Source organism: Lygodium microphyllum, chromosome 26, assembly GCF_053477565.2.
Source record: "Lygodium microphyllum isolate KBCC chromosome 26, Lygodium_microphyllum_v1.1.10, whole genome shotgun sequence".
Taxonomy (NCBI): Eukaryota; Viridiplantae; Streptophyta; class Polypodiopsida; order Schizaeales; family Lygodiaceae; genus Lygodium; species Lygodium microphyllum.
Genome location: NC_141160.1, coordinates 37,183,187 through 37,200,688, shown reverse-complemented (window position 1 = coordinate 37,200,688; position 17,502 = coordinate 37,183,187). Strand labels below are relative to the sequence as shown.

The 17,502-nt window shown below is 41.6% G+C and overlaps 1 protein-coding gene across 2 annotated transcripts; it reads right to left on the bottom strand.

Moving 5' to 3' along the window:
- Positions 1 to 3,403: 3,403 nt before the first annotated feature.
- LOC148013150 (uncharacterized) lies at positions 3,404 to 13,842 on the bottom strand. Of its 2 annotated transcripts, none has more exons than XM_087668397.1 (6): positions 11,492 to 13,842; positions 6,083 to 6,202; positions 5,848 to 5,964; positions 4,540 to 4,629; positions 4,343 to 4,453; positions 3,404 to 4,002 (listed from the first exon to the last, which is right to left on the bottom strand). In XM_087668397.1, exons 1-6 carry the CDS (start codon positions 13,253 to 13,255, stop codon positions 3,895 to 3,897), a joined length of 2,310 nt encoding a protein of 769 aa, XP_087524523.1. In that variant the 5' UTR covers positions 13,256 to 13,842; the 3' UTR covers positions 3,404 to 3,894. The 2 variants fall into 2 exon arrangements, with proteins under 2 accessions (XP_087524523.1, XP_087524524.1); XM_087668398.1 differs by having other exon boundaries at positions 4,343 to 4,450.
- Between the last annotated feature and the right edge of the window lie 3,660 nt (positions 13,843 to 17,502).

Genomic DNA, 17,502 nt, shown 5'->3' with positions numbered 1-17,502 from the left:
TTTAGCCCTTTTGTTGAGGAGACACGTCGAGGAGCTAGCACCCTTACCATGCCATCAAAGCACGATGTATCATCAACTAAGGAGACTGCATGGCCTTACATTGTGGTTCAAGTCTCATCATCACTAGACTTGTGAGAAACATGGTGGAGATAAACCAAAACGTAGAGATCGCTAACATTGCTCCTTTGGATGACTTAATCTCCATATCACCAAATCATATTGTTATAGCCCAAGTTCAAATTGATTCTTGCATGATGAGTATTAATTAACAAAAGTGAGGATTGTGTAGTAAAGGATCATTTGGTGAGTTAAAGAGACGCATTGCCAACTTCTTTTGGGAGCATGTTTAGTTACTAGTATATAATGGAATTGTTTTGTTATTACTTCCTTATTGGATCCTTCCACCATGCTCGTGTAGTCAAGGAGAAGTCATTAGTAAGGGTTGGTTGCAATGTACTTGAGGAATCTCTCCACCCTTGGAGTAGAACAGCCATCGGGGTGGATAGTATGGTTATTTGGAGGGAACTGATGTTGAGTAAAAGTCCCCCTAATATTGAGGGCATGATAGAGTTGGTGAATATAGCCCGTTCTTAGAGTGTGATACCCTTGGAGGAGAAAAATGGTTAAGTGTTGGATCCAAGGAGGATTACCAACAACTAGCTTATTGCCTTCTTAGGATGAGGTTTCCAATCCCTTATGGTGTACCCAATCAAGGGTTAGAATATTGGATCCTAGGTTACTATAGCAAATTGAGTTTTGTGTTTGTGGAAACTATTGTGTCAATTAAAAAGTTATATATTTACTAGCGGATTGAAGTTTGGTGTTTGTGGAAAGTGTTGTGTTGATTAAAATTTTATATATTTCTTGAACAATTTTTATGCATTATGAATCATTAAGGAAAATTATTTCAAGGAACTTGCATTGAGAATGCAACGAATAAATGTGTATATTAAACAGAACATCATTAGCAATTAAAGAACTAAAATATACCAAGGGGGTTAAAAACAAGAGTATTAGTGCTCTACAACCCCATTTGCCACTTAAAATTTGTAGAAATCACCTTAGATTCTAGAACCCAAGGAATCCCATTATAAGGAAATGGTGTGTAACTATACTATGGCAAAGGGGTTATGCTTGCTCCCCAAGTGTACAACATGAGTCTAACTAGATTGCTTCACGTTTCTCCTATAAGAGAGACGACTATCAACAATACAAAGTGCCCCAAGTTAAGGATAAGTTGGAGTTGTGAACCTCTATTGTCAACCCTTTCGAAAACAAAACATTGACTTTGTAGGGCCAAGTAGTCTCATCATTAGACATCAACATATACAATCCATTTTGTTGCTAAAGATTATCTACCTAAAATAAGAGCCTCGTACAAGGCTAATGCAAGGACAACCATGAAGTTCCCAAAGAAAATAGTCTCATGATACCACTACCCACTAGAACTTGCAAGTGATCAAATATCGCATTCGATCAATGAGGTTACAGAATACCTAGTCAATAGTTTCATGGTCATTTATAGAAGATAATCACCATATTATTACCCAATAAATGACCAAGTTGAATTTATGAGCAAGGCTCCTTTGCCCTCACAAAAGCTACAAAAGCTTGTCACTTAAACTAGTAGCACAAGTTGTAAGACAACCACAGATCAAACACCATTCATCTTATATTATGGAACTAACCTACTCGTGCTATTGGAGTTTCATGTCCTAGCCTACACTTTCTCTAGAAGTACCTCGTAGTTCCCTCCTAAGAGAGTTGGAATAGAAATACTTGAACTTAAAGACTTGCAAAGCCCTATAAGCAACCCATGCCACAATCTTTAGTAAGACTCAAAGAAAACAATGTTCCAACAGATATTTCAAGCATAAACAATTTGAAGTGAGTGACCTAGTTATGTTCTCCTAAAGTAAGGGCCATAAGCAAAAACTTGTGTTCTAGAGATTGGGCCCTTACACTATCAAAGCCATAACCAAAACAAAGCCCGCTTTAAAACTAATTTATGCCAAACCATCAGTTGTATGAAGTACCCATGGTAGAGGAATCTCAATTGTTAACCCTCTACAACTCCCCTACAAATAGCCCAAAGATGAGTTGTTACAATAATTCTCCCAAAGTAAGGAAGCAACGAAGTCAATAATCCCATCAACTTAGATAAAAGTTGCAATGTAGTCAATAATCCCATCAACTTGCATAAAAGTTGCATTGCTAGTCAATCCACTTTGTGTTTTATGAACTGGACCAAATTGAAAGGCAAGTAATGGTGCTTGCTTTTACACAACCAAGCTCTCCATGAACGTCACAATACATATCTTACTAAGGCACCACAATACATATTTTACTTACATTGAAGTATGTAAATATATCAACTCCAAGTACTTATGGAAGGTTTTCTAAATTGCCAAGCTAATAAGTTGAATAAGCAAGCTCACATGTCTAAATAAAACCTATCTTTCATATTCCCTTAGTTAACTTGCTATTGTCACCCTGACCCTAAAAACCTATATTTAACATTCCCCTCAATGAACTTACTACTACCACCTTGGCAAAGAAAGAGAGCCCACAACAAATGTCATCCAAGAGCAACAAATCACTCAGGCTAACAAAAAGGTTCCTCAACTAAGTTTTTATTAAGGTTACCCAAGATATCACATCTACCATATTGTCAAGGCTCAAGTTGTCATAGCTCCACTTGCACCTAAAACACGCCAAAGTCGATAATGCAAAGCCAAGAAATGCCACATTTGGCAAGCCCAACTATAAGAGCATATCTTAGATGGGTCCCAAGCACAAGGATTTTAATGAAGGCAACTCGTCCACCTAGGTACCCAAGAGAAAGCATACAAAAGATACATGTGAACCATAGGAAGCAATCATCATGACACTTCAACCCTATGACTCAACCAATTAAAGGAACTCTTGTCATAGTGGATTGGACATGTCCACAATCAAACTTACTAGATCCCTACTAGACGTGTTCACAAACAGACCCACTAGATCTCTATCATACACATCTAGAGGGAAACATGAGATAACATCAAACTCTTGTTCCTAAAGGAAGAGACACTCAAAATGTTCACCCCCTACTCTCCAAACATTCTTCGAGAAACATGCTTGCAAGTCATGGTTAAAATGATTGGGGCCCTTGTGTTGCCCAAAACCAAGCCAAAAAATATCATCTCAACTTGGGCACCCAACCTAGCATGAGCTTGAGAAAGTGATTAGCTTCTCCCACAACCCCAAGTAAAAAACCTTTTCTGTATGAATATCAGCATCAATTTTTTAGTGCTAATTTTTTAATCTCATGTAAATTGAAATCCATGCACACATTTTGGTGAAGATGACCAATTGCAAGTTTACCTATTACATTTATTGAGATTCATATAATTTTCTCCAAAGCATTTCACTGAATCTTGTTGCACCAATCACAAGGTAAGACAATATGCAAGAGAGGGCAATCACAAGTAGCAAGAGAGAGCCTGATAGATCCCAAGATATCAACATACATGTGTAATTAGGGGTTAATTGGAAGTCTATGCACCTCCCAATGCCCCAGGTCAGTGCAATATCGCCTTAGCAAGTAAACCACACAGGTCAAAGGATTCTTTGATTAGCAAAAGAGTGGGAGCCTTAGAACCATATTACAATTAGGCTCTGCAAGAGAAGGAAGTGCAGTAGAGGTCAAAACTGTTAGCTTCAATGGGGATGTACAACAAGCAGTGGTATAGAAACAATCAATCAGATACAAGTGTTGTGGAGGCAAGCTTGGTCAAATCCAGGGAGGAGCTGCACTCCAGCTACTGCCAATTCTTTGTCAAAATGAATTTGGATGATCAAAGAATATCACGACCCAAATGGTGGTCTCGGTTTTGTTAGTTACTGAATGATTTAGCAAACTAGCACAGAATTAGCTAACTTTGTTCTCTGTGTATCTGAAGACTGAATCCTCTCACTTTCCAGCTGAATAAGGAATGTCCTGAGACTCCGCTCCTCTGTCTGCACAAAGGAATAAGCCATGTCAGACTCCTTAACTTGTGTTTAGTCATTCGAGCTTTTCCTCAGTATATAAAGTCTGTGTAAATGATTGCATTCTTGTTAGAATGCAAAAAGCTAGCACACCATAATCACAAGTGATGGTCATTTTTGGACTTGAGGATTGTGGAGACAGTAGCTTATTTCCATGCAGCATCCCATATCATATGACTATATAGTGACAAAGGACAGCAGTTCATTTCCCCTCCCCCGTCCCCGTCCCGTTTTGCATCACTTGTGACTATGTAGCATGCAGAGAGAGAGAGAGAGAAAGAGAGAGAGAGAGAGAGAGAGAGAGAAAGACCTCTAGAGTGGCAACTCTGGCCAGGAGTTCACCACATTCTTGTAAACAGGCCTTTTCAAGTATAATTGTTTTGGCAAGTTCTGAAAGCAAAGAGTCTGTGACCTCTGCCTGCTTCAAGATACAACAAATCTGATTAAGAAAAATGGATCCAGATTGCCAAGAGACAGGACAAGTAAAATGGCCTGTTAACAGAATACCTTTGATAGAAATCTCTTCACTGATCCATCAACAGTGTTCATTATTTCAGATGCTGATGACAGGACTTCCTTGGTTTCCTGAATATCGATCTGTTGCAGAAAAGACACTAATATATTTGGAAAGAGGATTATCTTGGCCATTTATATACACCCATATCTTGGTCACAAGAAACCAACAATACTTTACCCAGACATATTAAAACAATGAAAACTTTACCAAGCATTTTCTTGCAAATTCATAATTAGTGAAGGGCTCTGTTTTGATCACAAAAGCACAGGCATCATCCAATTAAGATACTCTCAACAGTGGTTATCCACCTTTGCATTATCACAACCAACAGGCCCAATGTGCTTGTGCTACATTTGAGTTGCAATCCCTTGAGAGGGTGGTGGCAGGCTCGTCAAGAGATTACATGTGCAGTGTTCATTTTCTCTTGTTTTAGTGCAATTATATTGATTTGCAAAGGAGACTATGTTCAGTCTGAACACAACCATGGGAAAATGGAGAAATATCCCGGTCAATATCATGCTGTACCAGTCATAATGTGACTCCTTTAGACAGCTTCTGAAAACGGTATATGATTCAAAAGTGGGGTCACCAGATACCACATGGTTAGCAGATTTTCATATGGTCCAGAATGCCCAAAATCATCATAGTGAAAAAGTGAGACTACCCCCTCAAAGCTGTAGGATGACTCCAAATAACCTGCAAATCAAACCTATGAAAAGGGAGGCATGATAGTACATACCCTTAAAAAGCCTGATATTCTATGATTCAGGGAGGCCGCAGGAATGCAGGCAAAATGAAAAATATGAGAGACTCTCTCTCTGGGGGAGTGCAGCTTCTACAAACAAAATTTGCAATTCTTGTCATGGCAAGGAGTGTACTGAAAGGCATCGCCACAAGAAAAACAAAGGCTTAAGGGGAAGGTTGCTTATCCAAATGACTTTGAAATTCTTTTCCTTAGATGGTCTAATGATACTGTAAGGCATTAGAGGACCTGGCTGTGGAAGATACAGGAAGCCAGGCCAAAGGAGAATCAGTTTTATAACATAAGAGATTAACTTGCTACTGTACTTCAGACTGCATTACTGGAGATTACTTAGAGTTGCTTTAACAAGAGGTTGAGAGTTTGTGTCACCACTCCGCTTGTTCTAGTTGAAGTTTTGAAACCACATTTCTCTCACAAGAATTATAGAGAAAAGACATTTAACTGAGTATTCTACACCACCTGCATCAGATTGCCCAATGCATACTGATTACAGCTCATACAAAATCTGTTAAGAGAATCTTCTGTAGCGACTAACCTTTGATCCTCCAACAAGTGGAACTCGGATTATGGCAGCTTCAAGAGCTTTCATGACACCTGTCAGGGCAGAAGAATGTTCTAGCTGCAATGATTCCCATGCCTCCAGTTGTGCAGCCTTAGATCAAAGATGCATCTTATATTCATCAGTTCACGTGAAAAGACACACAAGTTGCAATTCCCCTACACATGTTAGGACTAGCAAAGGAAAAAAATGCCTCAGAAAATCGTCTTACATGGGTCTCGAGTACAGACTTGAGCTTTAGTGCCTGCCTGATCTCATGTCTTTGAGCCTGTTTTGCTGCTACAGATACACGTAATTCACATATCTTTGAGAAAACCTTATAAAGCAATGCCTGTGATTGTAATCAGGTAATCAATCCCCTCTCTCTCTCTCTCTCTCTCTCTCTCTCTCTCTCTCTCAATGGGTAATTGTATTAATTACTATGAACATAAAATACAAGAGGCACGAGAGAACTATATGTATGGTAAAGAGACTGAAGAGACTGCAGCTCTCTCTCTCATACCACTCCTAGGACAGGATTACACCTCCCATGCAAGCCCAATTCTCATAAGATTTGCAACCTTTAGAGTACATAAGATTTGCAACCTTTAGAGTACAAGAGAGTACAGTGTTTACTCTAGGGGTCCCAAACATGATTGATTATTAGAAGCGGCATAGGATAGCTTGCGCTGAAACCACTCAGGGGAAGGAAACAATACAAGAAGCCAAAGGGCAAGAAAAAAGACATGGATACCTGACATGGAATAAAACATGATGCATTGAATGTCCACCAAATGTGCCAAAGACAAGTCCAATGCAGACAATGAAAGAGACGGGTATGCTCCAATTGTAAAGTGCGTGTCCTTGGCATCTTGCCTAGAATCCAAGAATGGACAATCCTATATTGACATGTAAGTGAAGCCCATACTTGGGAAATAAAACCCCAAACTTGTCTAGCACTTGGACAAGCAATAAAGAGAAAAGCAAGAGTCTCATAACATGCGGTACAGAAGGACATCTACCACTAGAGATCTTGTACCATTGCAGGATATCCTCTGTGGTGAGACCCCGATATGAAGATTCCATATAAAAACTTTCCCTTTGTACGAAAGCTTATGACTTCTAGAATGGAAGCAGCCACTCCAGCCACTTAACTTTACCATCCCAAGAAGAACAAACTTTATTTGCTTTCTCAATCACCCATCCCTTATCCTCAACCATCTTATGATAAAGGTTCATTGGCTGATTGTTTCATGAAATCATCCAAGCGCACAAAAGCCCAATCCAACCATGGGATGAAGGCTGAAATGTAGGCAAGGGCCATGCCACTGAAGTCATTCCTACAAGCTGGTCCAAATCAGCTTGTATCCCAAGGAACCTGAAAGTATCGATGAATGCGGTAGAAAGAAGCCATTCCCATTAAACTTATCACATTCCATATGCTTATCATGCCATTCAAGCAACCCTGATGTGACCAGAACCTCAGCTTTCAATGACTTAGCCTTCTTTCCAGTCCTCAAGGGGATGCCAATTAGTGAAGTGAAGGACCTCTTGTGAAGAAGCAATTAAGAAACACAAAACATAAACAATGAACAATGAAAAATAAGAGAATTGATGACCACCAGTGCCTCCAATCTCCCTCTCCAAAAGTGATGTGATCTCATACATCAGAGAGTGGATGAGGAGTGCAAATAAACAGCGCATAGAGAGCCACCCGAGACAAGCGAGTCAGCCAGCATTCATGCATCCTACAATGGCCAAGTTGGGCAATGTATGAATGCTGCCCAAGACCAAAATGTGCTGCCCTAGCTGCCCTAAGTGGTGCCCAGCCTAAGCCCAAATAAACATGCCCAACACTCATGCAATGTACACTACTAACACCCTCTCTTAGATCATGGATAATCAATACAATAAAATATACAATGATAATAACAAGCCACTAGGGACGATCATCATGTTCCATACCATAGTAATCAGTCTACTAGAAACCTGTAACATCATAATACATACAACAATGACAGAAATTGCACCATGGATACACTAGCGTTGCATGCCAATACTGGTTGCACCTTGCCAAAAGCACCTAGCTCAATCTCAATCATACTTGAACCTGATTGCAAAAAATGGAAATAGCATAACCTAATAGAACTGGCCATGCACCAAAGAGCCCAGTGACCCTCTTTGCAACAATCACCACCGTAGTGCATCTACATGACCACCACAGGAAGGACATGACATCATCTTATTTGTGAAGGATAGAGAGGTGCCACCAATGCCACCGGCGGAGAGTAATCAAGCCTTAATGACCAAGCACACCAGACACCACCATCCTCCAAGGAAGCCTCTAGAAGCACCAGTGATGCAGATCAGATCCAAGAAACTCGGAATGTGGTCCAAGCAGAAGATAAGCCTATAGCTGTAAAGGTATCCCAAGCAAAAGATGAAGAACCCACAACTGTAGAGACTACCCCAAGCATACTCTCACCTTGAAGCATAAACATTAAAGAAAGAAGGTTAGGCCACGGTGACAGAATCATATGCCCATCAGATAGAACAATCAGAAATAGTGAGATGCAAGAAGATAATGGAGAAAGAGCAAGTTAGAGATACCTGGGGTACTTATGGTCAAATAACTCTTACAAAACAAGATTTCAGCAGTTCACACACAAGTATGCAAAAGAATACAGATTGGCACAACAATGAAGTGAACTTAGTGCAGGAAACACTAGAACCAACGTAGGAGTACCCTCTCTGAAGCTGAAAGCAAAAATGCAAGTGTCGAAATGATCAGATCAGCAAAAACAGCCAGGCCTTGACAAGAAGGTTACAGCCAAAATGCTGGATCCGGGAAGTGTAAAACCAGCAGGCTACAGTAGAACCAGCCCACACTATTACGCAGCAGTCCAAAACACAGATTGGAACAAGAGTTCCAGGTGGAAGAACAGGTCATCCAGCCCTGAAACAAGGTTGCCTAGCTGCTGAGTAGGCCGCCCACAATAGACAAGGATCTAGAACAGCAAAAGGCAGGGTTCCATAGCACCAGCCAGCTGCAAAACAGGCGGCCCAAGCAGTTGACAGGCTGCCCCTTCAGCAAACAAGGGTCAAGGAGATCAAATACAAGGTGCAGAACCATCCAATTCCATGTAAGAAGGAACAAATGAACTGAACTGAGAAAACACAAAATATAAACACTAACAAAGTGAACAGTAAGAGAAGAACACATTGGTACCAACATGTGTGATGACGTCAATCTCCCTCTGTTCAAGTGCTGTGAATAAAGCAAAGAGTGGAGAAAGATAGAGAACATGGAGAGCCACTCAAGACAAATAAGTCAGCCAAGATACAAGCGCCCTACAGGGGGCAGGTCAGCCAATGCATGAAGTCATGCAAGACCAAAATGTGTCACCTGCCTAAGCCCTAATAGAAGTGCCCAACACCCATGAAATGTACATTGCTAAAATCATCTTCTGGTTAGGCCAGCGATTGGCTCTTCATCATCTGCAGCTCTAACACACGTGACTCTATCCAACAATATTTTTTGTGCAACAGCAGCCTTCATCATAGGCATATCAGGTGGAGATTAGGGTTTCTCTGTCTTGTCCATGGCCTTTCAGAGCATACCCACAATGTGAGCAGCGTGCCATATGGCACTCCAGCAGCGATTTTCCTCCTGCATTTTATGGCCAGTGCAAGCTGGGTGGCATTTTCCCTAGCACAGTGGACATCCCATGGACAGCCAAGTCAGAGCACCTCATGCAGGCAACCACTTTACAGGCCCATTCAGCCAGTCCACCCTCCTGGTCCAGTATTGCTATCAGTTCCTCCTCCACATCCTGCTGTTGCAAACATCTTCAGCCATCATTGTCATCTTCCCTCTCCTCTCTCATTCAGATTTCTGTCTCCTGCCTTTTGCAGTCCAGTGCCCTCACTCATGTGGCAGTGTCACACGTGTAGGGGCTGTGTATTCAGCTTTGTTTGCATTCGTTTTGGATCAGAGTTTTGTTTCCATCATTTTCATCTGCATTCTTCCTCTCTCTCTGCTCTTTCTTGCTTCCACATTGCACACTCACAATAGAAGGGCAGAAGTTACATGTGCAATCCTACACACTCACATGCTCCAAATCCTCAAAGACACCTTTCCACCCAATCTAGGATTCAAACCTCATACAAACACAATCAGCCTTTGCTCACTTTCATGCTGCCACGAACATCTTAGCAGGCATGTTTCATCCACGTCCTTCTGTGAGTCTGAGTCAAATGGGGACATTTGAGGTTCTAGTATTGTCTGTCAGAGCCACATGCTGTCCCCATTTTATGGATGTCTGTGCCCATTTTTTCAGGCTTCCCATGCAGCAATTGAGCAGGACGGCCAGTTTTAACTTGGCTGGTCCGAGCAGCATTTATGGCTGGACATGTTCTGTGCGTTCACCTATTTATTGGGAGCTTTGGCTGGGCATCGTTCATTCACTCTAGTCGTCATTCTTCTCAGCTTTCCTTATCTTCTTGTCAGCAACATATTCCTTCACCCATTGCTCTATCCAACACCGTCACTGTCCAGTTTCTCAGGCAGTCGTACAGGGGCTCCATCCATTGTATGCAACCTTCATTCTCAGCATTCAATTTAGGTTATGTACTCTTCTTTTCTCTATTTCCCTCATTGTGTTCAGCTCCTGCATGCACGCTGAGAGGGTATCATCACCAAATATTCATCCTTGAGAGATCTCCTAGCTGCATTTTCTGGAGGATCCTTTGATGACATTCTGGTGGGATCATGATCAGCAGACCATCATCCCTTCACAGTGCTTCTGGTAAATTTGAAGATGATGGACCATCAAGATAGGAAGCCTACTCCTTCAATTCGCTCTTTGCCCCTCCAAGAACACTATCCTCTGTCACTCTTCTCACACCCACTATATTGTGCCCATCCTTCCCAACATTCCCAATGCCCAAAAGCTGGATGGGAGGAATTATTCCCTTTAAAGGAGCAAAGTTGAGGCCATCCTCAACTTGCAAAAATCTGATGTTTCAGTTAAAAAGTTCAGCATAATTTGAACAAGCTCTTTTGGGGCTTTTTGTACGACTGCAAAAGATACATATTTAGATATGATCTAAGGCATGTCCATTTAACATTAGCCACTGTAACTTGGGAGGGTTGGCATAGGCTTCAAACACAGCTCCTAAAATATTAAGTTTCAGAATTTTGTGAGCTACCCAACCACTGCCCACTGCACTTACCATTTACACTTGGACAATGCTATTAAAGGAGTCAATAAATTTAAGGGATCTCCAGAACTCTGTACATTGAAGACAGCCTATTAACGAAGCTAGACTGCAAAGGCAAATCGTACCAATAAGTGGTAACATCTTTTGCCACCAAGGGCACCAACAAGTCTATTCACTCTTTCCTTTTCAAATTCTAAAAAAACATTGATAAGTAAGAGCTCAAAGCCAAAACAGCTGATATAGAAGACATATAGTGGATCCAGTAAAACATGACTTTCCAATACTTAGTACCTGAATTACTGATATAAAACTGCACATTCACTGTGCATTTCCCTAGTCACACTAACTACACATCAGCAACAACTCTTACAGGAAGGGCAATGTCAGTGGATGGAACTATACACTCGACATTACAAACCTCTGCTGCAGCTGTTCGTGTCTCCAAGGCCTGTTCTGCTCGCACATTAACAAAACACCACTGCAACCAACGATTATGCAGTAGCCTCAAATCTTGTCCCTCTTCCTGCTGACCTGGAGTTTTCTTATTCTTACGAGAATCCATGCTCAAGTTCAGAAGGCCTAATGCATTGCCATTCCGTCCATCCAAGGATAAATGGGAAGTTAAGACTGGCTTTACAGATCTGGTCCTTGTGGGACTTCCCCAATTCCTTAAAGGAGAACTACACTGAATTGACCTAGCTTTTGATGAAGGAGAGAGGGGTGACTGTGAGGTTGATGACCCAGATTGTGAAGCTCGAAGTGGAGTTAGAGATCGAGCAGTGTAAGATACCTTCAATCTCCTATTTGCATCCTGCCAGAAACGAGCAGGAACAACAGTCCCTCTCACCTTAAAGCTTCCTGCAGAAACCACAGAAATACCCCCAGATGATGAGCTCTCAGTATCTGAACCATTGTCATCTAGAGAATTTGCCCGTGTTAAGGAGGACTTGCTACCAGCTTCAGAATCCACCTCCCACATGCTGGAAGCCTCTTCACTAAAACCATCCGATTGAGATGCCCTTTCTTCCTTGGGCTCATTGTAAGTGTGGCGAACTGCCTTAGGGTTGGCGATGCCCTCATGCATAGAACTTAACAATTTTTTACCATTTTTTTCTAGCTTTGAAGCACTTCTTGCCAACGATAATGTACCACGGACAGGGCTTCGCTTCTCAACACCAAGGTCCACACTTCTGCTTAGCAAGGACTTCCCATTTCCAGAGCCAGGCCATCTACAACTAGCACCAAAGTTGTGATCAACACTGGAATTCAGATTTTGGCTGAGTCGTGAGCCTGATTTTTTATCCAATGTGGAAGCGAATCTATGATTGGCAACCAGAGTTTGGTCAACGTTAGAGCCGGCCTTCGAATCAGTTTCAGAAGGCACGTTGTGATCAGCATTCAAGCTAGAGTTCTGATTCATAATTGGGATAGATGAATGATCATTCTTGGAGGGCACATTCTCCACCAGAGATCTGGGATTTTTCGTTTGTTCTGTTGCATTTTGGGCTCTTCTCAAGGGTGTTCGTCTTCGCTCAGGTGTTACTCTGCGCTCATTAGATTTGCTATGTAGAGAACCATTCACTCTGCCATTCTGAGACAGATTACGGTTAAGTACTTCAGGTTGTTGCTCTGGCAAGCCTTCAGTGACACCATTTGTTGATGAAATAGATATATCGGACTGAATTGACGATGATAAGCTATTGACAGAAGGCCATAGCCCATCGCGACCTGCAAGCTTTTTGGATGAGAACGCCTTTGTTGTTTCGAAAGTGGTGGAGGCGGGCGTCTTATTCTCAGAAGCAGAGGCAGGCCACGGTCGCCTCCTCTCCACAGAAGCAGGCCTTCTGTCAGCAGAGATGGCTCTTTGTAATGCAGGTTGATCAATTGGGAGAGTTCTAGTTCTATTGAGATTAGGAGAAGGGCTCCTACCTCTACTAGGAGACTGGTACCTTTGAGCTGTAAGGGCAGCTGCATTGGCCGATGATATAGTAGATGTCTTGTATCGAGAAGCCACCTCGCGGGGTCGGAATCGCTTGGCCACAAGTGTGACCCCCGAGCTACCATCACGACGGCTCTCATTCAAGCTCACATTCTGCAAAACGTCCTGCAATTCGCCGTCGCTGCATTTGGATGGGGAGGCCACGCAGGGACTCGGGCCCAGGGGAATGTCGCTAGCGACCATGGCGTTTCAGGGAGCTGCCGGGGTGGTGGCAATGATTCGAACATGGAGCGAGTTGGAGAGGGCCGCCGTGCAGCATATGAGCAGCAGGAGCAGCAGAGCTAATAGAGCACGGCCGTATATTGCTATTGAGATAATCGCAGTCCTTCGTTCACCAAGGCCGGAAAAATTTCCTAGCAAAGGCAAGAAAATGATGTCACAAACATGGGTCTCAGCAGAAGAGCAACGGCAGAGCTAGTAATCGAGTTGGTCAGCATGATTTGAGGCTGCGAATCGTCATGATGAAGATGGCACGTGATCATTCGCTCATTGACAAGGCGAGATCAAAAGCCAAACCCTAGCAAATGTAGCGAACGCCTTGAGCGATCAACGATGGTGGAAAGAATGTGAAACCAACAGTACACAGAGAGAGAGAGAGAGAGAGAGAGAGAGAGAGAGACGAAAAGCAAGAATGAGAGAGGATTGTCGAAGAAAAGGCAAGGCGCGGACGGGGAGCAGGGGAGGAGGGGACCCGCGCAAAGTATGGAGGCGTAGTGCCTCTGGCTATGGCGATGATGGCGAGGGGGGTGCGGAGAGAGAGCTCCCTTCGTGTCTGCGTGAGTGATGCATGCAAACCCGAGAGAAAGAGAGAGAGAGAGAGAGAGAGAGAGAATTCTTTTTTCGGCTTTTCCTGTTTTCTGACGAGGAAATTGACAATCACCGGTCTTACCGGCTGCTCCCGGTCCCCCCCCCCCCCCGCTACTACTCCTCCACTACTGCCTTCTTCCAGCCGTCGGCTGAGGTGAAGGCTGAAGCTCATAAAATAGGATCTTGCCAATAAACCACTTGCCTTGTAAATAATTGTTTCCTTCCTTTAATGCTCGCATTTACATTAATTTTTGCTTTTTCTTCTTAGCATTGCTCCTTGCTTAGCATTAATTCATCCACATGTAACCAATTTCCAACCCATCATTGACTTGTGACTTCCTTAAAGCCTCATTCCATGGATACCCAACGTATGGGAGCCTGGAGGCACTCACAGTGCGAGTGCCTCGTGGCCCATGCATTCTTGAAGCAAAAGCAAGGGATTGGTGAGTTGATAAAGATTCCACTTCATTCCAATGCATAAAGTCATGTGTTGTGTAGGCTTGACCATACTTTGTCCCTCCCAATATTTGTGACTCACTCTAGTTGTATTATGTGTGTAGGTCCAACCATGCTCACCTTGCTCGCAATTTGGTTGTGTAGCAAATATTGGCATGGTATGAGATTGATTCCACCCGATGGAAGTGGTGAATGAGTTAGTTCTTCTGCTAATACTTCGTGTGACATTAGTATGCAATCCAAGTTCTACAATTGTCTAAACTAGACCATAAATTGCAAGCAAATTGTTGGGCTCCATGAGAGGTCAATAATGTGACATTGGATAGAGACTCGTATTGTTTTAAGAGCTCAATATGCCTATGGCTTGAGTACCTCTCACTTAGTTGCTTAGTCTCTCACTCTCACTCTCTCCCTCACTCTCAAGCAATGGTTGCCAAAAGCTAGTAGACAAGAAGATAGAAGAGTGGAAACTCAAAAATTACACACATAAGAATGAGCTCTATATTCACTTTTACACACTACATATATAATCTTTAAGGTTTCTGCTTTAGGTTTTGGAACTCACTCCACTTAACCAACCCTCCTTTTTGCATACACTTTGGCCTTTATGAACATTGTTTAGGCAAAAGGAAATAGAGATTGCTTGCAATCCTCATATCCATTGCAGGGATTCTAATGTAACCTCAAGAATTTTTACAATTTTCATGGGGTTGAGTCCATCTCTCATTTAACAAGGTTGAACCCAGTTCTCATTTTCATGGGGTTGAGCCTAGCTCTCACTTAATGTTTATAAAAATAAAACTTATTTCCATGCATAAGTAATGGTTTGGAAAATATTATATATGCACCTCATGGATGAAGGTTCCTAGAATAATACATTAAGCTCCTCAAACTTTACACAGCTTAGCAAAATAACTTAGGGCACCCATGACTAGTTTTCTTGCACTTTGACTCTAGCTTCTAACTTGTCTTCAATAGCTTGTCTTTTGTAAGGGTTAATACATGGTGTAAGCTTCATTACGCTCTTACCATTTCTACACTATTATTCGTAGACTAGGGATCAAGATTTTAGTAAGAATTGTGGAATTTGTACCATAGGTAAGTCAAAATGGGGTATGGCTCATTAAGGTCTTAGAGCCCATTTGATAGGGGAATTTATACCGTAGGTAGTCAAAATGGGGTATGGCAAATTGTGGTCTTAAAGCCCATTTGATAGGGCCCAAAGTTCTACTATGAGTTTATTAGCCTAGTCATTCAGGCTACAGCCTAAAATTATTTTTGGGAGTACATTGATCAGAATTTTACTCATAGACTTGGTTTGACCACTAGCTTGTAGATAATAAGGACTTTCTATGGATGATCATGAATGTAGATAGGAGATGTCTAAACACTTGATTCATGAACTCAATTCCTTGGTTAGGCACAATTTCTATTGGATAGCCAAATCTGGATATGAATTACTCCCATAAGCTTGCTATCATATGGATATTGTTCTTCCTTGTGGTCCTTGCCTCAACCCATTTCTTCAAGTATTTGACAATGAATCAATCTTGCGAGTACTAAGCTACAGGACTTACAAGTCCAATGAAGTCAATCCCCCACCTTTTGAAGGGTTATACGCTATGGCTAGTGTTAGCTCAATGTACGAGGACATTCTTCAAATCATGTCAATGTATGAGGACATTATGGAAAGACTAGTAATACTGTCCATAGAAATTTGTTCCCATTGGCAATCAGGTACTAATACATATATAAGAAAATCATATGAATTTTCATAATAGCATTTTATACATTGACACACAATGCATTTAGACACAAATTTAACTATATCATGCTTCATTGTAGGCCAATAAAAATATTCTTTACATGTAGCTATCGTAGATTGAATACCTCTATATCCCATAAAACAAGGTATATGCATTTCAATCATGGCAATATTTTTAAAATGTACAAATAACTCACAACTTTCTTTAATAATACAAGAATCCATTCACATAAGAATAATTATCAAAAATAGTTGTGTTAGTATCTTGAAATCTTTGCCAAATGAAAGAAAAATTAGGACCTAAAATGTAAGAATCATGGTATCAAAAGTTTACGCTTTGAAAGTGGAAACATGATTAAATACACATTATAGATTTTATTAAATCCAAGCAAATTATATGATATAATATCTTTCATTGGTCTATAGCTTAATGCATTTGCAACTATGTTTCAGTGACTTAGCTAGTGTTGAGTGATTGGACAAATTTTTGAATAGAAGAAGCTCATTTAATGTATTGATCCAAAATTAAAGTCGTTGATGAGTTTTTATGAGAACCTCGAACCCCAATCAAGTAATGTTTTCAAATATTCAAAGCATGAACTATAGCTTTAAAAAAATTAACATAAGTTATGTAGTTTTATTCATCAAACACTACAAGGATATGGAGGTATAGCGATGGCGCTTTCCGACGCAACATAGCGATGTCGCTATCTGCATCGCTATTAGCGTCGCAAATAATGACGGTGCTCAGACGAAAAAAACGTGAGCCGAAACCCCAGCACATTATTTCGCGCGAGTACACGAAAGAGAGAGTGAAAGGGAGAGCGAACTCCATCTTGCATTTGAGAGGGAGAGGGAGAGAAACAGAGAAAGAGGGAGAAGGAAAGCTTCTCACTGTCGCCGCTGCCGCTGCCGCTGCCATTCGTGAAGAAGAGAAGAAAGTGTATGGAGGGTGAAGAGGAGCCGCCGTCGCGAAGAGGAGCCACTGAATCCATCCTCGAGCCTTTACTGTGAGTGCATTGTTCCTTCTTGCTTTGTTTTTGTGTTTTATCTTTCTCTTTTACTTGTTTTTGTTAAAATTCATGTGTATTAAGAGAGGGAGAGGAAATGAGAGAGGGAGAGCAAGAGAGAAAAGGAAAGAAGGAAAGAGAGAGAGAGAGAGAGAGTATTAAACATAATAGGGAAAGAGAGAAAGAGAGGGAGAGGGAGAGGGAGGGAGAGGAAATGAGAGAGAGGGAGAGAAAATGAGAGAGGGAGAGGAAGAGAGAAAAGCAGTAGAGGTAGTGGTAGTTGTTTAATTTCTTATTTTCTTGTTTGTTGTTATTGTGGTAGTCATAGTAGTAGTGGTGGTAATGGTGGTGATAGTAGTAGTTCTTGTTTAATTTCTTTTCTTCTAGTTTGT

Bases quoted from the DNA above. Each gene is read 5' to 3' on its own strand.
- LOC148013150 (XM_087668397.1), bottom strand. From the start codon at position 13,255: ATGGTCGCTAGCGACATTCCCCTGGGCCCGAGTCCCTGCGTGGCCTCC. The intron at 5,965-6,082 runs GTAAGACGATTT...CTTTGATCTAAG, and splicing joins AGTCTGTACTCGAGACCCAT to GCTGCACAACTGGAGGCATG. The intron at 4,630-5,847 runs GTTAGTCGCTAC...TTTCTGCAACAG, and splicing joins CACTTGTTGGAGGATCAAAG to ATCGATATTCAGGAAACCAA.